The sequence below is a fragment of the Mesoplodon bidens genome (assembly GCF_964165515.1).
Source record: "Mesoplodon bidens genome assembly, chromosome: 7".
Classification (NCBI taxonomy): domain Eukaryota; kingdom Metazoa; phylum Chordata; class Mammalia; order Artiodactyla; family Ziphiidae; genus Mesoplodon; species Mesoplodon bidens.
In genome coordinates this window covers 21,659,820-21,682,724 of record NC_138164.1, presented here as the reverse complement: position 1 = coordinate 21,682,724, position 22,905 = coordinate 21,659,820, and the positions used below count along the sequence as shown (strand labels likewise).

Here is a 22,905-nt window from a genome sequence, read left to right as displayed (position 1 = left end):
GACACTAACTATATCTGTAAATCTTCAGCCAATCCTTGACCTCTGATTTAAAATATTTACCCTACCTATCACACAGCATTATAAGGATTAAATATGTAAACATTAGTAGTTAATATTATTTAAATAATAAGGGCAGAAAACTATATATTTCAAGCATCACTATTATTACTATTATTCAACACAAGATATCTTTCTGAAAAAGACATTTTATACTGTTTACTAGTTATATAAGTAGAGTTACTCAAGACTCATTAGGACTGGTTTGTTTGATTTACGCTTCCCTCCCACCACTGCCCTCTGAGGTTGTTATTCATAGGCAATAATTAGAAGAAAGACTGCAGGGTATTAGAAAAAGAGACAAGGTTCAAAAAGGAATTTTCAAACTAGAAAAACTAAACCCTGGACATCTGACTGCAACATGATTTTTTGCTCTTTAGTACTCTTAAGTAATTGCATTTTAAAAATTAATCCTCACATACCATTATGCTATAGACTTAGTTTACGTTTTAAAGAGGGTAAATTCTCTTCTATCCCTGATTTATCACTGAATGTAATTCAGTGAACTCTTCCATTTCCTTTCCATCTGGCATAGGCATACAATGTCAATGTTCCATTAACATCAAGTTCTATAGCAACTTGCAGGGATTAAGGTAAAAAAAGGACTTCCATGACAGCAATAAAGAAAAATCAATTTATCAAAATAGCCAATAGCTAATCTACAATTGAAGTTTGCAAGGCATGTTAAAATACGCAATGGAGAATTGTTGCTAAGTAACAATCATGTCCCGTGTCCCATGTATTTTTTTTTCATTTTTTATTAGTTTCTGCTTTATAACAAAGTGAATCAGTCATACATATACATCTGTTCCCGCATCCCTTCCCTCCTGCATCTGAGAGTTACCATCTATATAGTTTTAATTAAATTAATATATTTTATTAAAACAATTATTTTATGTACTCATTCGGTTTTTAAACACAGCTTTAATTGTTGCTCATTGACTTTTACAAAAATGACAACATTAAGAAACTGGAAATGCAGTGAATTTTGTCCCCGCCATGTACAAAATGACTTGCTTTACTTTAAGTCTGAGAATATATATTTCATAGAAAAGTTTGGTTTTAGATTATTCAGATTATTTGAAACCTGAATTACACAGTAGTGATCTCACAGGTAAATGAAAGGATTCCATGAGATAACTCATATGATATGCTTTGCCCAATTCTGGCAGGATAGTAAGCATTTAAAAATTACTAACAGAAATCATCATCATCACCGTCAATCATCAATGTCATCATCTCAAGATCTGCTACAGATACTGTCCCTTATTGTAATTGGTTTATTTCTGTTAACTACACTGAATGGCCTCACTGATCAAGAATATTTTTTAACTAAATGATTTAAATAAGGTGAAGATGTAACCTATTTACCAATAATTTTTCAAAACAAATGCTGGAAAATTTGACTAGAGAAGTAGCAAAGTAGTTAGTAAAGTAGTAGTTATTGCTAAGTTAGTCAGTGAAGACTAACTAAGAATCTAAATGGTTTAATTTCATTGTCTTTATAATGCCTAGGAAAGTGCTGGGCGCAGGGCAGGTGTTAAATACTCACTGATATTGATAGATTGAGGCATGATTGGATTATAGATAGTCTTCCATAGAGACAAGTAGTAGGTAGGAAAGGGAACAGGGAATTCAAAAACTAAATATGAAAAATAAATATATAGGGAAAAAGGAATACCAATACATATTGCTTTATTTTGGAAAAAAAATTTAAAAAGGTTGACAAGATAGTGCTTTTGTAAAGTGACAAAAAAAGAAGAAAATTTACATTTCTCTTCCAAACTATATCATTAGCTTCTTGAAAGAAGAGATATTATTTGTCTGGCACATAGGAAATATTTGATATTTATTAAATTAATATATGAATATTATAGAAGATTAATATTTAATAGTATTGAAATTTAGGACCATATGACCAATTCTCTGAGACATTTAGAATTATAATGAAAACACAATCAATCCTATCTTATATTTTCATAGAAACTTACCAATAAGTGGGTATGGTGCCTCTTCTTTGCCAGAATTGACCCATAACTGGTATTCTCTCTCAGAGCCCTTGGAGATAAAGAATTAACAATAATTCTTTCACATTTGGTAAATGAATGAGGATATTTTTTTTTGGCAATTTTATGTTTTGCAAAAAAGAAAAACCAGGGACAATATAAATACTTTTGAGGTACATGGGGGTGGATATGGCCTTTGAAGATGGCAGTGCTGATTCCTACAAACCATCTCTCCCTCTCTAATCCCCAACAGAGGACTAAGGAATCCTGCCCTTTTTCCCTAGGGATGACTAGGGATCCATGAACTGCAATAGAGTTAGGCCCTCACTATTATGGGTAGCCCACAGAATATGAAATCATATATATGCCTTTTTAAAAAGTAAGCAGAAACTTCCTGGTTTTCTAAAAGGTAAATCTATCTTCTTCAGAGTCCTGCCTTCTGCTCTCTCTAAACTTCTCAGAGAATATTGGACTTAATCTCCAACATGTCCCTGCAAAGGCAACCTTGTTATCCAGAAAGCCACTACACTGCTGTGTCTGTGATGAAAAAGTAAAGTCTCAAAAGTTGATTATTAGCTTAGCTGCTTCTGAGTGGAAGAAGAATGACCAACGGGCTTTGAGGAGAGGAGACAGGTAGCTGGCACAATCCACACTGGCTTTATTTTGGGCAAGTCCAGGCCTAGGGACAGAAAGGACAATAATTCTGTCTAGAGAATAGGCCCAGTTATGGGGAACAATGAAACTGTTCACTAGCAGAATTACAACTCAGCAATATTGAAACTCCCACTTGAAAGAAATAATACTAAATTATACAGACTTTGCTGTATCCTCTAGAAGATAAAGCAAAAATGTTTTAAATGAAATTACAACAGACTGACAATATTTAATATTCTTGCCTTTATCTTCTGATTAAAAATCAGGACCCTGACCTTATAATGGAGGGTCCTGGCTAGGAGATTAGCCCTCCCAGTACCCTCCCCTACTCTCTCACTTCCTTCACTATCCCCTAGTCAAAAAATTTTTATTGCAAACAGGAAGAGCAATCTAACAGTGATCATTTCTTTTTTTTTGTAGTGTCTGAAAACACCTTAATAATCCCTTAGAACAGTACAACCAAACAGCCTCAGTTCCTAATTATATTGAACAGAAATATTTTTGGTATGATGAGATTGATCACTTTATCCAAAAGGAAAGCATAAATAAGAAAATGAGTCATGTCATTAATTAATCTCTCTTCCTTCCCTTAAACTGCTCATTCTCTTCCAATGTATAATTATATAAGCTTAGAAATCAATGCGGAGGTGCCTGCTTTATTCAGTGCATATATATTTATTTACATCTTAAATATATTATTAAATTTCACTAAAATAAATCAGATTTATTATTCTAAATTGTGGTTGCCCTGAGTTCTTAAGGGCTTATAATAGCAATGTGTAAAAGCAAACTGAAATACAGTTAAGACTATGGCATATCTTAAATATATGTTATGTCACATCTTAGTAACACCATGTTTGCATACTTATAGAGAATCTCACTCAAGAAATGGTGTTGTTCAAGTGCTTCCTTTAGTTCCATCCTTCTGAAAGTCATTCCCTTTAATACAAGTACCTACTGTGTGGTTTTTATATACTGGTAGGGAGGACATGAGAACTTTCCAATTCTTTTTCCCTACCTCATCCTCAAACATCCCAATCTTCCCTATTAATAAAATTTCGAAAACTCATCATTGCCCCATGAAACAGAAAGAAGCAGAAGCTGAAAGCAAAACTGGGGAAAATGTGGTGTCCATACTAAAAATCTTTAAATCCATGATCTAATTCAAAGCTTACTTTTAAATTTACAGATTCAATAGGAGGTACCATCTGCCTTATCCTCTGGACCTGCAGACAGTGAATATGGTTATTAGCTATATATTCTTTATGTAAAAATTCTACTGTAGAGCAAATCCTTCAGAATTCATCATCCTAAGACTGATTGACTCTCGGGGTAAGTGAATAATTAGGTAAGGAGGAAGAATCAGGAGAGGAGATAGGGAAAGAATAGTCATATAGTGACAAGTGAGAAGGGGGGAGGGAGGTTTTTATACCAAAAAAACCCCTAATGGTATATGTATAGCATATAAAATTAAAATGCATATTATTATCTCTCTAAAATTATAGTCTAATCTTATTATGCTTTTCAGTTCACACAGGTTATAAAATGGGAGTGGAAGAAGAGCACTCAATATTAAGCTAATATTAAGACTTTTCTGTCCTAGGCAAAAGCCCTATACTCTGAAAATTATAAAACATTAATAAAGAAACCAAACATGAGACAAATAAATGGAAAGATAACTCATGTTCATTGATTGGAAGGATTAATATTGTTAAAATGTCCATACTACCTAAAGCAACTGATATTTAATTCAATCCCTATCAAAATACCCATGACATTTTTCACAGAACTAGAACAAATAATCCTAAAATTTGTATGGAACCATGAAATACCCCCAAATAGCCAAAGCATTCTTGAGAAAAAAGAACAAAGCTGGAGGTATCATGCTTCCTGGCTTCAAATGATACTACAAAGCTACAGTAATCAAAACAGTATGATACTGGCACAAAAACAGACACATATATTAATGCAACAGAATAGAGAACCCAGAAATAAACCCACATGTATATGGTCAATTAATCTACAATAAAGGAGGAAAAAGTATACAATGGAGAAAATAAAGTCTCTTCAATAGTGGTAATGGGAAAACCAGACAGCTGCACATAAAAACTGAAATTAGAATATTTCCCCTACCACGTACAAAAATAAAGTCAAAATGGATTAAAGGCCTAAATGTTAAGACTGGAAACCATAAAACTCCTAGAAGAGAACACAGGCAGAACACTTTTTGACATAAACAGTAACAATATTTTTTTTGCATCTATCTCCCAAGGCAAAACAAATAAAAGCAAAAATAAAGAAATGAGACATAATTAAAGTAAAAGATTTTACATAGCAAAGGAGACCACTGACAAAACAAGAAGACAACCTACAGAATGGGAGAAGATATTTGCAAATGATATGACCGACAAGGGGTTAATATCCAAAATGTTTAAACAGCTCATACAACTCAATATCAAAAAAACCAAACAATCCAATCCTAAAATGGCAGAAGACCTGAATAGATATTTTTCCAAAGATGACTTACAGATGGCTAGCTAACAGGCACATGAAAAGATGCTCAACATCGCTAATTATCAGAGAAATGCAAATCAAAACAATGAGATATTACCTCACACCTTTAAGAATGGCTATCATCAAAACAACCACAAGTAACAAATATTTTCAAGGATGTAGATAAAGGGAACCCTTGTACATTATTGGTGAGAATGTAAATTGGTACAGCCCTTGTGGAAAATAGTATGGAGGTTCCTCAAAAACCTAAAAATAGAATTACCATAAGATCCAGTCATTCCACTCCTGGGAATATATCCAAAGAAAACAAAAACACTAATTTGAAAAGATACACGCACCCCAATGTCCACAGTGGCATTATTTATAATATCCAAGATATTGAAGCAACCCAAGTGTTGATCAACAGATAAATGGATGAAGAATATGTGGTGTGTGTGTGTATTTGTGTGCGTGTGTGTGTGTGTATGTATAGTGGAATACTACTCAGCCATAAATAAGAATGAAAATTTTGTCATTTGAAACAACATGGATAGACTAGAGAAAGACAAATACTGTATATATTCATTTATATGTAGCTTCTAAAAAATAAAACAAACAAACAGATATAACAAAACAGAAACAGACATACAGAGAACTAGTGTTACCAATGAGTTGTAGGGTAGGAGGAAGGGCAAGATAGGTGAAGAGGATTATGAGGTATAAACTACTAGGTATAAAATAAATAAGATACATGGATGTAATGTACAGCACAGGGAATATAGCCAATATTTTATAATAACTTTATATGCAGTATAATCTATAAAAACATCAAATCACTATGTTGTACACCTGAAACTATTAGATTGGCCAAAAAGTTAGTGCGGGGTTTTCCATACGATGTTACTGAAAAAACCAAACACACTTTTTGGCCAACCCAACAATGTTGTAATTCAACTACACTTCAATTAAAAACAAAACAAAACAAAACCCTCAAAAAGAATAAAAAACTTTACTGTCCTTATTTTCTACATTTCTGGGGACAAAATATGACTGGTATCTCTAATAAGCAGCTGTCTTATGATGGAAGGGATAATATTTATAAGAATCAAAGTATCAAAGTTTGTTTTTAATTATGAATATCTAGAAGAGTAACTTACAGTTATCCCTAGCATTGGCAGTGACATGTTGATAACTTCATTTGCTGTATCTGAATTCGTTACTGTTATAGTTTTAGACTGTGGAAAAAAAAGAAATAAGAAATACAGCTATAAATAAAGAATTTTAAAACAGGTGAACAAATAATTATTGTCAAGTGATTATCCATAGGCAAATCCTGATTTCAAGTGTTGACAGAGTAAAGCACAACTTAAGTAGAACACAAACCCTTGATAATTTACTTTCATTACATTATATATTATGCCTTTTAATAAAATATCTCTTCCTCTTAAAATAAAGAATATATGACTCAAAAATATAAGAACTTAAGCCAGAAATAAAAAGAATAAATATATTTCAGAGAGACAGGACCACCCTCCCAATCAAACAAACAAAAAAAATCAGTGAGGTTGGCCCTCTGCATCATGTCCATGACTATTTCCAATAAGCATTGTGCAGTTAAAAAGGGAGAGCATTAGATTACTTTCTATTTCTTTCTGAGTACTGTTTTCACAGCGTGGGTTTTCATTTCTTTGTATGGTAAAGTCAATTCGGGTAAAATCAGAGTAAGAAATGGTTACAAAAGACATCTTTAAAAACCCCCCCACTATTTATTGAGCACTTTCTGTATGTCAGGCACCGTGGCTGCTGAGATTTTCGTTGTTGAAATCTTTAGAGGCCTTAAAACCAATGAGCCTAGCAAACAAATTGAAAATTTTAGAAAGCTCAATTCCATTACCAACTCTGCCACTGAATAGGGTATCTATAATAGCCCTATGCTAAATGCTAAACTACATTGAGAAATTACTATTTAAAAATAAAGAGTTCACAAGAAAGATAAATGGAATTAACGAGATTCCGAGATATCTATAAAGGTAACTGAACTCTAAATAGATATTATTTAAATATAAGACAATGCTATGCTATCAAAAAAGAAATATTGGGAGTTTGGGATTGACATGTACACACTGCTATATTTAAAATAGATAACCAACAAGGACATACTGTATAGCACAAGGAGCTCTGCCCAATACTCTGTAATAACCTAAACGAGAAAAGAATTTGAAAAAGTATAGATACATGTATATGTACTGTGTAACTGAATCACTTTGCTGTACACCTGAAACTAACACAACATTGTTAATCAACTATACTCCAAGATAAAATAAAAATTAAAAAAGAAATATTTACTATGCACATAGGGTAGGTTTTACATATTATAATTATTGGATAAATGAGCAATTAGTGCTGTGTCCCTGATAAGGCTTAAATGGCACAAATAAGGAACATAAACGGAAACAAAATGATCTAAAAATAAAGCTAAGTGAAATCTACTGATAACTCATCACTTATCTCTCCATTACGGTATTTATTCTCTATAAGCCTATTACTTGACATGACAAATTGCCTCAAGTTTGTTAACTGATTTTAAATGGTGTTCCTTATAGCTCCAAGGATTAAGCAAAAGTATCTCAGAAATGAACAGGGAAGCCTCAGTGTTTGTCTTCTACCAGAATGGCAGAGATGTTTCACATACTGGGCTTTAACTTGAGAAAGAATATCATGAAAGGCTTCTGCTTTTTTCTTTTGAGTCTGAAAACCCTTTCATTTAATTTAAAGAAACACTCTATAAAGTCTTTTGTAAAGTGAAGGATCTATCCTGTAATACTAATAATCACTCCCAATGTACCTGGTTTCTAAGATAATGCTTTTTCTTAATATTAGGTATATATGTTCAAAATAATAATTATAGGATGTGTTTTTTTTTCCTGCATGCCTCTTGGGTAGACAAAACAAATGAATTTTAGCAGATAAGTGTTCTTTGCCTAGTAAACAAATAAAATAAAGAGACAAAACCGAGAATGTGGCTATTTTTTCCCCATATTAGCAGAATTCACTAACAGGTTGTGCATAACTAGAGGCCAAGGATAAAGAATGCTTCTCATACATGCACTGCTATTTGGGGGGAATCACTCTGCAAGCAGGGCTCCCTGAAAGGAGACTCTTTCCACGAAACAACTTAGAGAGCAAAGGACAGTGTGTCATATCATCATGGCCTTTAACCAGGGTACTAGTGATAAAACAGAGCATCCAATTCAACCAATCTCGTCTTCTTTTCCAAAACCAGTCCTTTCTCAAGCACACACTTTCCATACACTGAAAGTGTTGGAAAAAATTCAAGGGTTTTTCCATGAAAATCCTGAATGTAACCAACTGCCATAACAACTGAATCAAAGCCGGCAGAAAAACAGTGGTGTTTTTTCCTCTTTACTTTGCTACATAAGATGTCTGTAGTCTCATAGCATACACATTTGAGCATTTCCCTCAGGCAGTGACATCTAGCACTCATGTCAGAACATTTGCATGACTTTTGCCCAAAACGTAACTGTTTTGTACTACATATTTTTTCCACACACAAAACTATTCTGTGTGATCTAGGGCTGCTAGGAAGTGTGGCCAACCACAGTATCATAAAAATATTCATTTCCATTTTGTGCATCATTGATAACATCTTGGCATGATATTTCAGTCATGAAATTCCACATAATAACTAGGGCTAAACAAACTTAATTTTTATTGACCAAAATGATAAAAACCATGAGGTAGAATATGCTGATCCATTAAAAATGTTATCTCTCCCAGCTCATCCATTTATTAACCTGAGGAATTCAATACTTAAAAACTCAAAGAACGAAGAACTTTCCAAAACCCACTCTCTACTTAAGAAGTGACAAGTTGGAAAAAAGTGCTTAATACTAATAGGAAATATCTCCGTGTGGAAATGTCTTTACTACAAGTCTCTGCAGCTGCTACTGAAAGGATCCAGAGAAACATTAATGCCAGAGGGAGGAAAGAGACATCCGACAGGCAATATTCTTTCCAAGTGTAAATGTTAAATACTGTAATTAATATGAATTTCTCTTGCTTCGTTTTCTCTAGGGTTACTTTTAATATGAACAAAGATACACAGATACCCCAGAAAATGCACTTTCTCATAATGGTATTTCTAAATGCCTACCTTCCACAGCACATACACAGACTGTCTGTCTGTCTGCCTGCCTGTCTCTCTTTTTATCCATGGTGTTCTACCTTATGCAGGGACTTGGAATTTAATTTTCTGGCTTAGAAACACTTACATAGGCACAATTCCCAATGTCCTTGGCGAAGATTTTGAGGGGAATGCTCTTCGGGTAGTCCTTCTCTTTCTCTAGATTGATGTATCTAATCAAATGCAACAACAACCCAAAACAACACTGAGTCAGATGGATTTTGCCAATGGCTTATTTTTAAATCAATCTATTTTGCTAATATTTTCAATATACTTATATGCTATTTTTTAAAAGACAGATGGAGAGACTCAGCAAAGTCAGATTACATTATGGGTTGGAACAAAATTTTTAAAAATTCTCAGGACATTAGGCATGGGCACAAAAAAGAAGAGGAGATCCATTTCAACTAAGGCTTGAGAAGTACAGTCAGGTTAAGGCACCTCTGGGTGGTGTTTTATCCTCAAAGCTTCCCTACCTTCTCTGGACAGGCCCAGAATCTTAGTGATAAGTACAGGAGCACATAAAATACTTTACTAGACCAAATCCAAAACAATGGCCTTTTATCTCTCATTGAGCTCTCCAGTGCAGTATATATCTTGGTCGTCTCCATGCTTGGGAAAGGAGAGCAGGGAAGGACTATGGGAATAAGAGATGAACCTCAATTGACCATTTTAGTCTTAATGCTCAAAGGTAGGTAAAATAATTGAATTTTGAGGTCCTCAGCAGAAAACCTCCATGTATGGAAACTTAATACATGCTTTGAGGAAACTGTTAGCTCCACATGGTAGGTTGGAGACACCAAAAGAGATGGGAGAGATTACTGACTAATTTCTGTCTAGAATGATCTAAGCAGACCTCAGTGTTCTCCTTCCTAGTAAGAAAGAAATACACGTAATGACAGAACATTATTTACAGTAAGTAGTTGCTAGTGTACAGTCTAAACAGCTTATTTTGAGGACAAATGAACAATTTCTACTAAGGCAAAGGGGGATAGTTTGGGGCACACCCCTGCAGAGAAAAATTTAATTCATTCAACTACAACTTAAAGATTAAAATATATATATATATATATATATATATATATATACTGGAAAAAATACCTCTGAAGGAGAGAGAGCCATCTGTCTTTCTGTTCTGGAGAACTACAATCAAAGAAAATGGGAGACAAAATTAAACCACATAAAATACTTATTTCTAATAAATTAAGATTGTCAATCCAAACAAAATATCAACAACCTATTGTTACTGATGTGGGTGCACACAACTGCAACCCTGGCATGATTGTGTTCTGAAGAACCCTGAAGTGAAAATGTCCATTAGGCAGAACTACACAGTTAAGCGTAGTTTTATTAAAACCTCTTGGACAGATCCAAGACAGACCCACTTTCTTACTTTATGGCTCTTTTACAAGTGGTATCCTGATGGTGGAAAGAGCACTTGATTTGGAATCCAAACACCTTGTTTCAAAATATATGCAAGATATATCATCATGGGCAAATCACTTAACATTGCTAAGCTTCGATTTCCACATCTGTAAAACTGGGCTAATTATCTCAGAGCGTTTTTGTAGTTTTAAGTGCCATGCAAATAGAAAATATGCTTCATTTGAGATTAAAGAGGTTAAGGAGAAATCTGGCACATCGATGGAAATATCTTGGCCCAGAAACCAGTTGGTTGTCAGGAAAAGAAACACTTATTTCTCTATACATATGGCAGAACTATAATTTAGCCAATTAGTTCATAGAACTTATTCTTAATTACTATAATCCTCTGATTAAGATCAATTCATTAACAACTAAATAACTTAATTATTAATTTTACTGAAGTCACTGCTGCATTTAATTCTTAAAGTTAAAAATAAAGTTTATTTCTATATGGCCTTATTGCTCATTAGCTTTTAAAATCATGTTTCTAATCTTCTCAAAGAAATTGGAAACACTAGTTATTTTCTTGTTCCAGAAAAATATATTTAACAAATATTTGTAATTTGTTTCTTTGTAGCTTAGCCATTTTCTCCATAAGCAATCTCCCAGAATTGGTAATCAGAAAGTGCATTATATCTCTTTTGCCACTGACTAATTTTCATTTTTCACAACTCCTTACAATCTTTGATGTCTTCTCCTTTCATAAACAGAAGATTTTCTAGGTTCATTTATGTCAAATATTATAATTATTTAGCAAAAATCTGTGTTGAAAAATAGATGAGTTTTCTTTAGACCTTAAAACTTTTTTCAAAGCAATTAAAGAAAATTACCCCTTTAAACACTTAGTATTTTTTGAACTTTTAATTGACATGTAAGACACAAACTGTACAATGCTTAAATGTACTGTTTGAAGAATTTTCACAAATTGAACACACCCATGTGATCTTGCACCCAGATTATGAAACAGAAAACCACCATGGAAGGTCTCTCTGTGTTCCCTTTCAGGCACTAGTTCCCACTATACTGACTTCTAACAAAATAGAATAGTTTTGTTTGTTTGGATACTTTATATAAATGTAACCATATAGTATGTACTATTTTGTATCTGGCTTCTTTCATTCAACATTATATTTGTGACACATCCATATTACTGCATGTGGTTTTAGCTTGTTCAGTCTCATTGCTGTATAGTGTTCCATTGTTTGAATATGTAGCGTGCAATTACTTTAAAATAAACAAATTAAGAAGTGCATCAGGTTGATTCATTGACATTGATTTGGTAATCTTCTTGTATTTTCCCCATCTCCTGCTCTATGCAAGAATCCAGGACTTCTCTTTCCTTAGTAATTATTCATCTCAGGCATTTTTATAGAACTAAAAACGGAAGTACTCCAAAATCAAGGTTAGTTCTGAGTTTAATAAACACCTATGATAAGAGCCAGGAGAGAAGAAAGCCACATATCTTAGAGAAAGAAAAAGGGTAAGACAGATTGGAAAGATTCCCTCTAACTTGGGAGGAGATAGAGTTTGTTATCCCTAAGAGTTAGCTGGGAACCAATGTCACTCAATTGAGGTGCCTAAAGAAACAGAAAGTCCCCAGAGGAAATGGTTATAAGGAGCAAGTGGGGAGGCTTGTTCCTAGGCACCAAGGTTTTTACTTCAGCTAAGATACCTGCAGCCCACAAGTGGCAAGGAATCAGAGCATCTCGGATGTCAAAGAACAACTCTGGGCATAGCAGAGATAATGTCAGCAGTGGCCACAAAGAGACTGAAGGTCAGACTTTTCATCTGTTTTGAAGACATCACAGAAGTCTCCCATATCCTGGTTCTACCTTAAGAAAACAGGGGTTCCAGTAAAGAAGAAAATTTAATTTCCTAAAAACCTGGCAAAATGGGGGATCAAGGTAGGTTTTAATTTGATCTATACATAAACAGGCTTTTGCTGTATACCCGAGTTTGCAGAATAAGATTCATACTAGGTGCCTAACTTAAAATACTATTCTTCTGATTCTTCCTGTAGATAGATCACTGTCAGATTTAAATACTTTCTGTATCTTCTAAACAACGTTCCCATTTTACTGTATAGTTATCTTAAAATTAAGGTCCAGTTCCTATTTTTCTGACAGATATAGATCCTAGGTTTGTGAATCAGGGTCCAAGTAGTGATAGAGATATGACATTCCTTTCAGCCTTTTTCAGGATGTGGTATCTACCCCATTTCCAAAGGTAAAGCAGGGGAATTTCACATTTATTGGCTGCTCTTCCCCCAATCTGACTTAGCTGGGAATTCCTTACAGATTCTGACAGTTGATTGTCAGTCTTAGATTTCAAAGCTATTAGTCTACATTTTTATTTCTTTATAGATATTAGAGTGACTAGCTATGAAAGACTGCTTCTTGAGTTGCTAGCCTGACAGCATTTTAAAGTGATCATGAACTAGATTTTCTTAATATTTCCTGATACATAAATGATTTCTGATGTTCTTTACTCCTTGGTAAAGATTTGAGCCACTCTATTATATCATTTCACTTCAGGCTGAAGAATTTCTGTCAGCATTTATTTTTTTGTAGTACAGTTCTGCTGGTGATAAATTCTTAGAGTTTAAAAATTTTTTTGAAGGATATTTTTGCTAGATATAGTATTCTAGGTTGAAAGCTTTTTCTTTAAATACTTCATTTTTTAACTGAAGTATTGAGGTATACAGTATAGTGATTCAGTATTTTTATAGATTATATTACATTAAGAGTTATTATAAAATAATAATTCTCTATCCTGTTCAATATATCCTTGTTGCTTATTTATTTTATACAGGGTAGTTTGTATCTCTTAATCCCATACCCCTAACGTGCCCCTCCCTCCTTCCTTCTCCTCACTGGTAACCACTACTTTGTTTTCTGTATCTTTGAGTCTGTTTCTGTTTTTCTATATCCATTCATTTGATTTACTTTCTAGATTTCACTTATAAGTGATATTATACAGTATTTGTCTTTTGTTGACATGCATCACTAAGCATAATATTCTCAAGGTCCATTCACATTGCTGCAGATGGCAGAATTTCATTCTTTTTTATGTCTGAGTAATACTCCATTGTGTGTGTGTGTGTGTGTGTGTGTGTGTATGTATATGTAAATATACACCACATCTTTATCCATTCGTCTGTTGATGGACACAGGTTGCTTCCATATCTTGGGTATTGTAAATAATGCCATTATGAACATTGGGTACATGTATCTTCAGTGTTTTCATTTTTTTTTCTGTATATATATCCAGGGGTGAAACTGCTGGATCCTGTGGTAGTTTTTAGGTTTTTTTGAAGGGCCTCCATACTGTTTTCCACAGTGGCTGCACCAATTTACATTCTCACCAACAGTGTACAAGGGTTCCCTTTTATCCACATCCTCAAAAACATTTGTTATTTGTGTTCTTGTTGATGACAACCATTATGAAAGGTGTGAGGTGATATCTCATTATTGTTTTGATTTGCATTTCTCAAATAATTAGCGATGTTGAGCATCTTTTCATGTGCCTGCTGTAAATCATCTTTGGAAAAATGTCTATTCAGGTCTTCTGCCTATTTTGGGATTGGGTGTTTGGTTTTTTTTGATAGTGGGTTGCACGAGCTGTTTAAATACTTTAGATATTATCCCCTTGTTGATCATATTTTCAAATATCTTCTCTCATTCTGTAGGTTGTCTTTTTGTTTTGTCAGTGGTCTCCTTTGCTATGCAAAAGCTCTTAGTTAAATTAGATCTCATTTCTTTATTTTTGCTTTTATTTATTTTACCTTCGGAAATAGGTTCCAAAAAATATTGTTACTATTTATGTCAGAGTGTTCTGCCTATGTTTTCTTCTATGAGTTTTATGGTTTCTGGTCTTACATTTAGGACTTTAATCCATTTTGACTATTTTTGTATACAGTATGAGGGGATGTTCTGATCTCAATGTTTTACATGTAGATGTCCAGTTTTCCTAGTACCACTTATTGAAGAGACTTTATTTTCTCCATTGTATATTCTTGCCTCCTTTGTTGTAGATTAAGTGACTGTAGGTGAGTGAGTTTATTTCTGGGCTCTCTATTCTATTCCATTGATCTATGGATCTGTTTTTGTGCAAGTATCATGCTGTTTTGATTATTGTAGCTTTGTAGTACAGTTTGAAGTCTGCGAGGGTGATACCTCCAGCTTTGTCCTCTTTTCTCAAGGTTGCTTCAGCAATTCAGGGTCTTTTGTATTTCCAAATGAATACTAGGATTATTTGTTCAGTTCTGTGAAAAATGTCATGGGTATTTTCATACAGATTGCAATACATCTGTAGATTGCTTTGGGTAGTATGGTCACTTTAACAATATTAATTCTTCAAATCTAAGAGCATGGGATATCTTTCCATTTCTCTGTATCATCTTCAATTTCCTTCAGTGTTTCATAGTTTTCAGTGTATAGGTCTTTCACCTCCTTGGTTAAGTTTATTCCTAGGCATTTTATTCTTTTTGATGTGATTTTAAACGGGATTGTTTTCTTGCTTTCTCTTTCTGATAGTTCAGTATTAGCATATAGAAAAACAACAGATTTATGTATATTAAGCTCATATCTTGCAACTTTGCTGAATTCATTTATTAGTTCTAATAGTTTTGGGTGGAGACTTTAGGGTTTTCTATCCATAGTACCATGTCATCAGCATAGTGACAGTTTTACTTCTTCTCTTCCACTTTGGACGCCCTTCATATCTTTTTCTTGTCTGACTGCTGTGGCACAGACTTACAATACTATGTTAAATAAAAGTGGTGAGAGTGAGCATCCTTGTCTTGTTCCTGAATTTAGAGGAACAACAGTTTTTCACCATTGAATATGATGTTATCTCTGGGTTTTTCATAATGCTCTTTATTATGTTGAGATATGTTCCCTCTAATCCAACTTTGATGAGGGTTTCTATTATGAATGGATGTTGAATTTTGTCAAATGCTTTTTCTGCATCTATTGAGATGATGATGTGATTTTTATCTTTCCATTTGTTAATGTGGTATATCATACTGATTGATTTGCAAATGCTGAAGCATCCTTGTATCCCTGGAATAAATCCCACTTCATCATGGTGTATGATTCTTTCTATATACTGTTGGATTCCGTTTGCTAATATTTTGTTATGGATTTTTGCATGTATATTCATCAAATATATTGGCCTGTAATTTTCTTTTTTTGTAGTGTCTTTGCCTGGTTTTGGTATCAGGGTAATGGTGGCTTCGTAGAATGAGTCTGGGAGTGCCCCTTCCTCTTCAATTTTTTGTGATAGTTTGAGAAGGATAGGAATTAACTCTTCTTTATATATTTGGTAGAATTTTCCTGTGAAGCCATCTGGTCCTGGACTTTTGTTTGTTAGTAGGTTTTTTTAAATTACAAATTCAATTTCAGTACTAGTGATCAGTCTGTTCAAATTGTCTGTTTCCTCTTGATACACTGTTAGCAGGTTGTATATTTTTAGACATCTGTCTATTTCTTCTAGGCTGCCAATTTGTTGGACAACTGTTCACAGAGTTCTTTTATGATTTTTGTATCTCTGTGGTATTAGTTGTTATTTCTCCTCTTTCATTTCTTATTTTGTTTCTTTGGGTCCTCTCCCTTTTCTTCTTGGTGAGCCTAGCTAAAGGTTTATCAATTTTGTTTATCTTTTCAAAAAACCAGCTCTTGGTTTCGTTGGTCTTTTCTTTTTTTCTTTTTTTGGTCTCTATTTTACTTGTTTCCTTTCTGTTCCTTACTATTTCCTTCCTTCTGCTGACTTTTATCTTTCTTTGTTCTTTTCTTTCTATTCCTTTAAATAGTAGGTTAGGTTGTTTGAGAATTTTCTTGTTTCTTGAGGAAGGCCTGTATTGCTATAAGCTTCCCTCTTAGAACTGCTTTTGCTGCATCCTACAGATTTTGGAGTGTTGTGTTTCCATTTTCATTTTTCTCAAGGTATTTTCTTATTTCTTCTTTGATTTTAGCATTGTCCCATTGGCTTTTCAGTAGCATGTTGTTTAGTCTCCAAGTATTTGTGCTTTTCACATTTTTCTTTCTGTAATTGTTTTCTAGTTGTCATTGGAAAAGATGCTTGATATAATTTCTATCCTGTTAAATTTGCTGACACATGTTTTCTGGCCTAGTATGTGATCTATCCTGAAGAATGTTCCATGTACACTTGAAAAGAATGTGTATTCTGCTGGTTTTGGTTGGAGTGTGCTGTAGCTATCTATTAAGTCCACATGGTATATTATGCCATTTAAGACCACTGTTGCCTTAATTATTTTCTATCTGGATGATCTGTCCATTAATGTAAATGTGGTGTTAAAATCCCCTACTATTATTGTATTACTGTCAGTTTCTCCCTTTATGTCTTTTAATATTTGCTTTACATGTTTAGGTGCTCCTGTATTGGATGCATATATATTAATGAGTATAATATCCTCTTCTTTTATTGATCCCTTTATCATAAAATAATGCCCTTTTTTGTCTATTGTTATACCCTTTTAAAAAATCTATTTTGTCTGCTATGAGTATTGAGATTCCAGCTTTCTTGTCTTTTCCACTTGTATGAAATATATTTTCCCATGCCTTCACTTTCAGTCTGTGTGTTTCTTTAGCTCAGAAGTGAGTCTCTTGTAGGCAGCATATAGGTGGGCCTTGCTTTCTTTTTTTTTTTTTAAATCCAATTAGCCAGATATGTCTATTGATTGGAGCATTTAGTCCATTGACATTTAAGGTAATTATTAATAGGTATGTATTTATTGCCATTTTATTACTTGTTTTCTGGTTGTTTTTTGTAGTTTTTGTAGTTCTTCTCTTGTCTTTTCTTCTCTTTCTGTTTCTTCCCTGTGGTTTTATGATTTTCTTTAGTAGTATGCTTGTGTTCTTTTTAGTTTTTGAGTATCTATGGTAGGTTTTTGATTTGTGGTGACCACGGGGTTCATATATGTTGACCTAAAACTACATCTACGTATTTTAAACTGTAGTCATTTAAATTCAAACACATCCTAAAAGATCTATATTTTTTACTCCCCCTCCTACATTTTGTGTTTTTGATGTCATATTTTACATTTTCATGTTTATCCCTTAACTGTTTATTGTGGTTATAGCTACTTTTACAATTTTTTGTCTTTATTTTCATACTAGCCTACTTAAGTGGTTGATCCTCAGTTCTTACTATCATTTGCCTTTCCTAGTGGAATTTTCCCTTTCCTATAGATTCTTACTTATTTTCCACTTAGAGAAAACCCTTTAACATTTATTTTAGGGTAGGTTTAGTACTGATGAATTCTTTCAGTTTTTGCTTTCTGTGAAGTCCTTTATCGCTCCTAAGACTCCAGATGATAATCTTGCTGGGTAGAGTATCATAGGTTGAAAGTTTTTCCCTTTCAGCGCTTTGAATACATCATGTCACTCCTTCCTGTCCTGTTTGGGATCCTCTGTGCTTCCTGTACCTGGGTATCTGTTGCTCTCTTCAGGTTTGGGAAGTTTTCAGCCATAATTTCATGAAATATATTTTCAATCCCTTTCTTCCTCTCTTTTCCTTCTGGGACTCCTATAATGTGAATGTTGGTAAGCTTAATGTTATCCCAGAGATATTTTAAACTTTTCTCATTAAAAAATTTTTTTCTGTTCTGATTAGGTGATTTTTATTATTCTATCTTCTAGGTCACATAGTCTGCTATTCCTTTTAGTGTGTTTTTTATTTTGGTTATTGAATTCTTCATTTCTAACTGGGTCTTTTCATATTTTCTAGATTCTTGTTAAAATTTTTCACTGTGTTCATTTATTTTTCCCTAATCCAGCTAATACTTTTATTATAAACGTTTTGAATTCTTTGTCTGATACATTGTTTATTTGTTTCATTATTTATTTCTCTCAGGGGTTTTCTCTTATTTCAACTGAGACCAGTTCCTCTGCCTTTTCATTTTGCTTAACGTTCTCTGCCTCTATGAATTTTGGTGAAACACTTACGTATGATATTCTTGAACTGGTGTACTTATGTGGGAGCATCTCTATACAGACTCTGTGTGCCCAGTGCCTTTGGTGGGAGAGCTGGATTTGATGTGGATGCAAGTCACATTTTTCCTCAGTGTGTGTTGGCAGCTATAGCCTTGGTAGTGGGTGTGGCTGGAGATGGATAGGCTAGAGCTGAAGCTACATGTGAGGCAGGACTTCCTCTCTGCTCAGTGGGTCTCAAGTTGCTGCAGCAGAAGCCCTGAGATTCAGTCCTGAGCTGGCTCTGTTCCCGTTAAGTGTGTGCTTTCAATTCTCCATGCACTGTGACCCTTGCTCCGGTGGGGGCAGTGCTGATGCAAGGGGGCCCTGTGTTGGCTCTTGGTTAATGTTGGCCTCAGACAGATATCTGAGCTGTCTCTAATCTGCTGCCTGTGCAGGAATCTGCAATTGTTTTCCTTAATCTGCTCACAGGTAGCCTTGGGTCCAAGTTCTCTTTGTCCTTCTTTCTCTCCACCTCACTGGGGAGCTGTACTGCAGGGCAAGTGGGGTCCATGTGAACTCCCTCCATATATCAGGGCATGAGCACTGGTGGACTGGCTGTTGTATAGAGTTCTGGGCTGCTTCTGATGCACTACTTAAGTAAGTACCAACAATGGACACTGCCACCCCACCCAGATGCCACCCCGGGACCAAGGTGCCTCTCGTGGTCCAAGCTCTGTCTTTAGTCATGGCAGCCCTTGCTCCAGTGGGGAGTTGCAACATGGAGTAAGCGGGGCTTGAACAGTCACTCTGCCACAGCCGAGGTGCACACTGAGGTGGCCACAGGAAACTGGCAGCCACTAGAGTGATCCTTTATCGGCCCTCTCCAACCTGCCTCAGGGGCAAGCCAGCTTGTGTGTGTGTGTGTTTCTGGGTATGGGTGTGCAAGCAGAGTCTAAGTTTTCCACAGCCTTCCTGTTAATTCCAGCAGTCCTCCAACCAGCCAAGGGGGTTGGTCTCCCCTGTGTAGGACGCCGGGAGTGGAATGCCCAATCTGTGGCTTGAACTGCTCACTCCCCAGGGCAGGTCTCTGCCTGTTTAATCTCCCTTTTCCTCTGAGTCCCCTCCCAGTGGCAAGGTCCTGGCCTGATCACTTTTCTTCCCTTCCTACCTGATTATTTGTGGATCTTTCTTACAGCCTTGGTTGTACAGAAGTCTTTCTGCCAGTTTCCAGTTAGTTTTCAGTGAGAAGTATTCCACACATAGATGTATTTTTGAAGTGTTTGTGGGGGGAGGTAAGTTCCACATCCTCCTACTCTGCCATCTTGATCAATCTGAGTCTTCTTTAAACACTTTAAAGATGTCATTTCACTGACCTCTGAAACAGCCATAATTTCTGATGAAAAAAACCACAGTGAGGCAAATTGTTGTTCCACTATATGTAATGTGTTGTTTTTTTCTGGCTGCTTTCATGATTTTCTCTTATCTTTGGTTTATAGCGGTTTGCCTATAACATGAATTAGTGAAGTTTTCTTCACATTACTCCTATTTAGGGTTCACAGAGCTTACATTTATGTCTTTCACCAAATTTGGGAGGTTTTCAAACCATTATTTATTCTGCTACATTCCCTGTCTCTCCTCTTTCTGGAATTCCCGTTACATGTATGTTACGGGAATGTTTTGGTTTTCCTACAAGTCTCTGATCTATATTTCATTAAAAAAATCTTTTTTTCCCTCTCTTCCTCAGAGTGGACAATTTCTATTGATATACCTTCAATTTCACTGACTCATTTCTCTTTCATTTCCATTTTGAAACTAAAGCCACAGAGGGATTTTTTAAAAATTTAAGATACAATTTTTAGTTCTAGAATTTTCATTTGGCTTTTAAAAAATATTTTCTATTTCTCTGCTGAGATTTCCTATCTTTTCATTCATTTCAATTGGCTTTTCCTTTTACCTACTGAGCATAGTTATAAGAGCTGCTTTAAAGTTCTTTTACAGTAATTCCAACAATAGATCATCTTAGGATTGGCTTCTATTTGTTATCTTTTTCCTTTTCAGGTTCTTCATATGTTAAAAAATTTTAGATTACATTCTAGACATTATAAATGTTCTGTTTTAGAGACTCTGTGTTTTGTTATATTTGCAAAATAATGTTTTTGTTTTAACAGACAACTAAATTTATTAGATTCAAGCTGCAAACTCTATTTCACCTGTGTTGAGCAGCACCTCAGTTCAATTCTTTTAGCCTTAGATTCAAACTCCTTTAAAGTCTGTTCCATGCATGTGTGGTTCAGCATTCAGCCAGAGACTTAGGCAGAGTCTAAACAAAAAATTTGGAGCCTCCTTTCTGTGATACTCTTCTTTTTGAGATTTCCTCCCTCACGTTCCTGTGGCTGTGGCTGACCCAGACTCTGTACTTTGGTGTTTCAGCTCAGAAAGACTGGGTTTTCATCAGTTTAGTTGCTCTGCACCATGATTTGACTGCAGCCTTTCCTCAGGCTAATAATGCCTTAAAAACAGAAAACTTGCCCAGTGCTGGTGCTTCCCTGATGGCACAGTGGTTAAGAACCCACCTCCCAATGCAAGGGATACGGGTTCGAGCTTTGGTCTGGGAAGATCTTACTTGCCACGGAGCAACTAAGCTTGTGTGCCACAACTACTGAGCTTGCATTCTAGAGCCCGTGAGCCACAACTACTGGGCAAACCCACACGCCTAGAGCCTGCGCTCTGCAACAAGAGTAGTCCCCACTTGCCGCAAATAGAGAAAGCCCACGTGCAGCAATGACGACCCAACACAGCCAAAAATAAATAAATAAATAATAATAAAAAGTTTCAATTCTTCTCCAAAATCTGCCAACTTTTATTCACTTTCCAGAACCTTCAGGGTGTTGTTGTTTGTGTTTTGTTCAGAGTTTACAGTTGTTATCTATAGAGTGGTCAGTCTGTTAAGACCTCACTCTGCCATACCAGAGTCCAAACTCTTCAACACTACTTTTTTATTTTTTTATTTTTTTATTTATTTATTTATTTATTTTTTTTTTGCGTTACATGGGCCTCTCACTGTTGTGGCCTCTCCCGTTGCGGAGCACAGGCTCTGGACGCACAGGCTCAACAGCCATGGCTCACGGGCCCAGCTGCTCCGCGGCATGTGGGATCTTCCCAGACCGGGGCACGAACCCGTGTCCCCTGCATCGGCAGGCGGACTCTCAACCACTGCGCCACCAGGGAAGCCCAACACTACTTTTTTAAAGAGTAATCTTTTAATTTTGAAATAATTTTAGATTTTCAGAAAAGTTACAAAGGTTGAGTACAGTATCCCTGTATAACTCACACCCAGTTTTAGTTTCCTCTAATGTTATCCTCTTACATAATCATGGCACATTTGTCAAACTAAGAAACCAATATTGGTGCATTACCATTAACTAAACTATTGACTATTCAGATTTCACCAGTTTTTCCATTAATGTCCTTTTTCTATTCTAGGATGCATTCGAGGATTCCACATAGCATTTAGTTATTATGTCTCCTTAGTGACCTTTTTTTGTGTCTTTTCCTGGTTGTTTTTTATTCTGACCTTGACAATTTTGAGGCTTACTGGTCAGGTAACCCCACAGAACATCCCTCAATTTGGGCTTGTCTGATATTTTTCTCAGGATTAGACTGGGGTTATGGGTTTGGGGGAGAAATACCACAGAAGTGAATTGCTCCTCATTACATTCTATCAAAGCATAGATGATATTCACACAACATCACTAATGATGTTAATCATTCAGTTAAAGTACTATACTTTTTGAGGAATTACAGTGTATGCAAAACTTGTTTCTACATTTTCCCTTCTTCTTAAAAAAGTTTTATGGAAACTCCTTGATTAAAGACGTCAAGTAGTCCCATCCCTCATTTGAAATCGCTTCCTTTCAGCTGTAAACTCTAAGATTAAACAATAGGAATTGATAATATATAGAGAAGTCTGTCATGGAAAAGAAGATATGCAGAAAATGATACAAATACATGTTTCTTCCAAATAAGTTCTTAATATCTTGTGGTAGGCCAATAGTACATAATAGAATTTAATGGCATGCCTTTCCTTTAGTAGAAAATTAACAGCTTATAACATTTAGTTATCTGGCTTTAG

At 35.1% G+C, this 22,905-nt stretch overlaps 1 protein-coding gene across 2 annotated transcripts in view; it reads right to left on the bottom strand.

Moving 5' to 3' along the window:
- ARHGAP20 (Rho GTPase activating protein 20) overlaps positions 1-22,905 on the bottom strand; it is a 147,303-nt gene that overhangs the window by 28,089 nt on the left and 96,309 nt on the right. For both annotated transcript variants that reach the window (XM_081241255.1, XM_081241256.1), the window contains exons 5-8: positions 10,516-10,557; positions 9,503-9,587; positions 6,368-6,445; positions 2,049-2,115 (exon numbers count right to left, since the gene is read on the bottom strand). In XM_081241255.1, the coding sequence (XP_081097381.1) occupies positions 2,049-2,115; positions 6,368-6,445; positions 9,503-9,587; positions 10,516-10,557 (272 nt within the window). The remainder of the gene's footprint in view (positions 1-2,048; positions 2,116-6,367; positions 6,446-9,502; positions 9,588-10,515; positions 10,558-22,905) is intronic.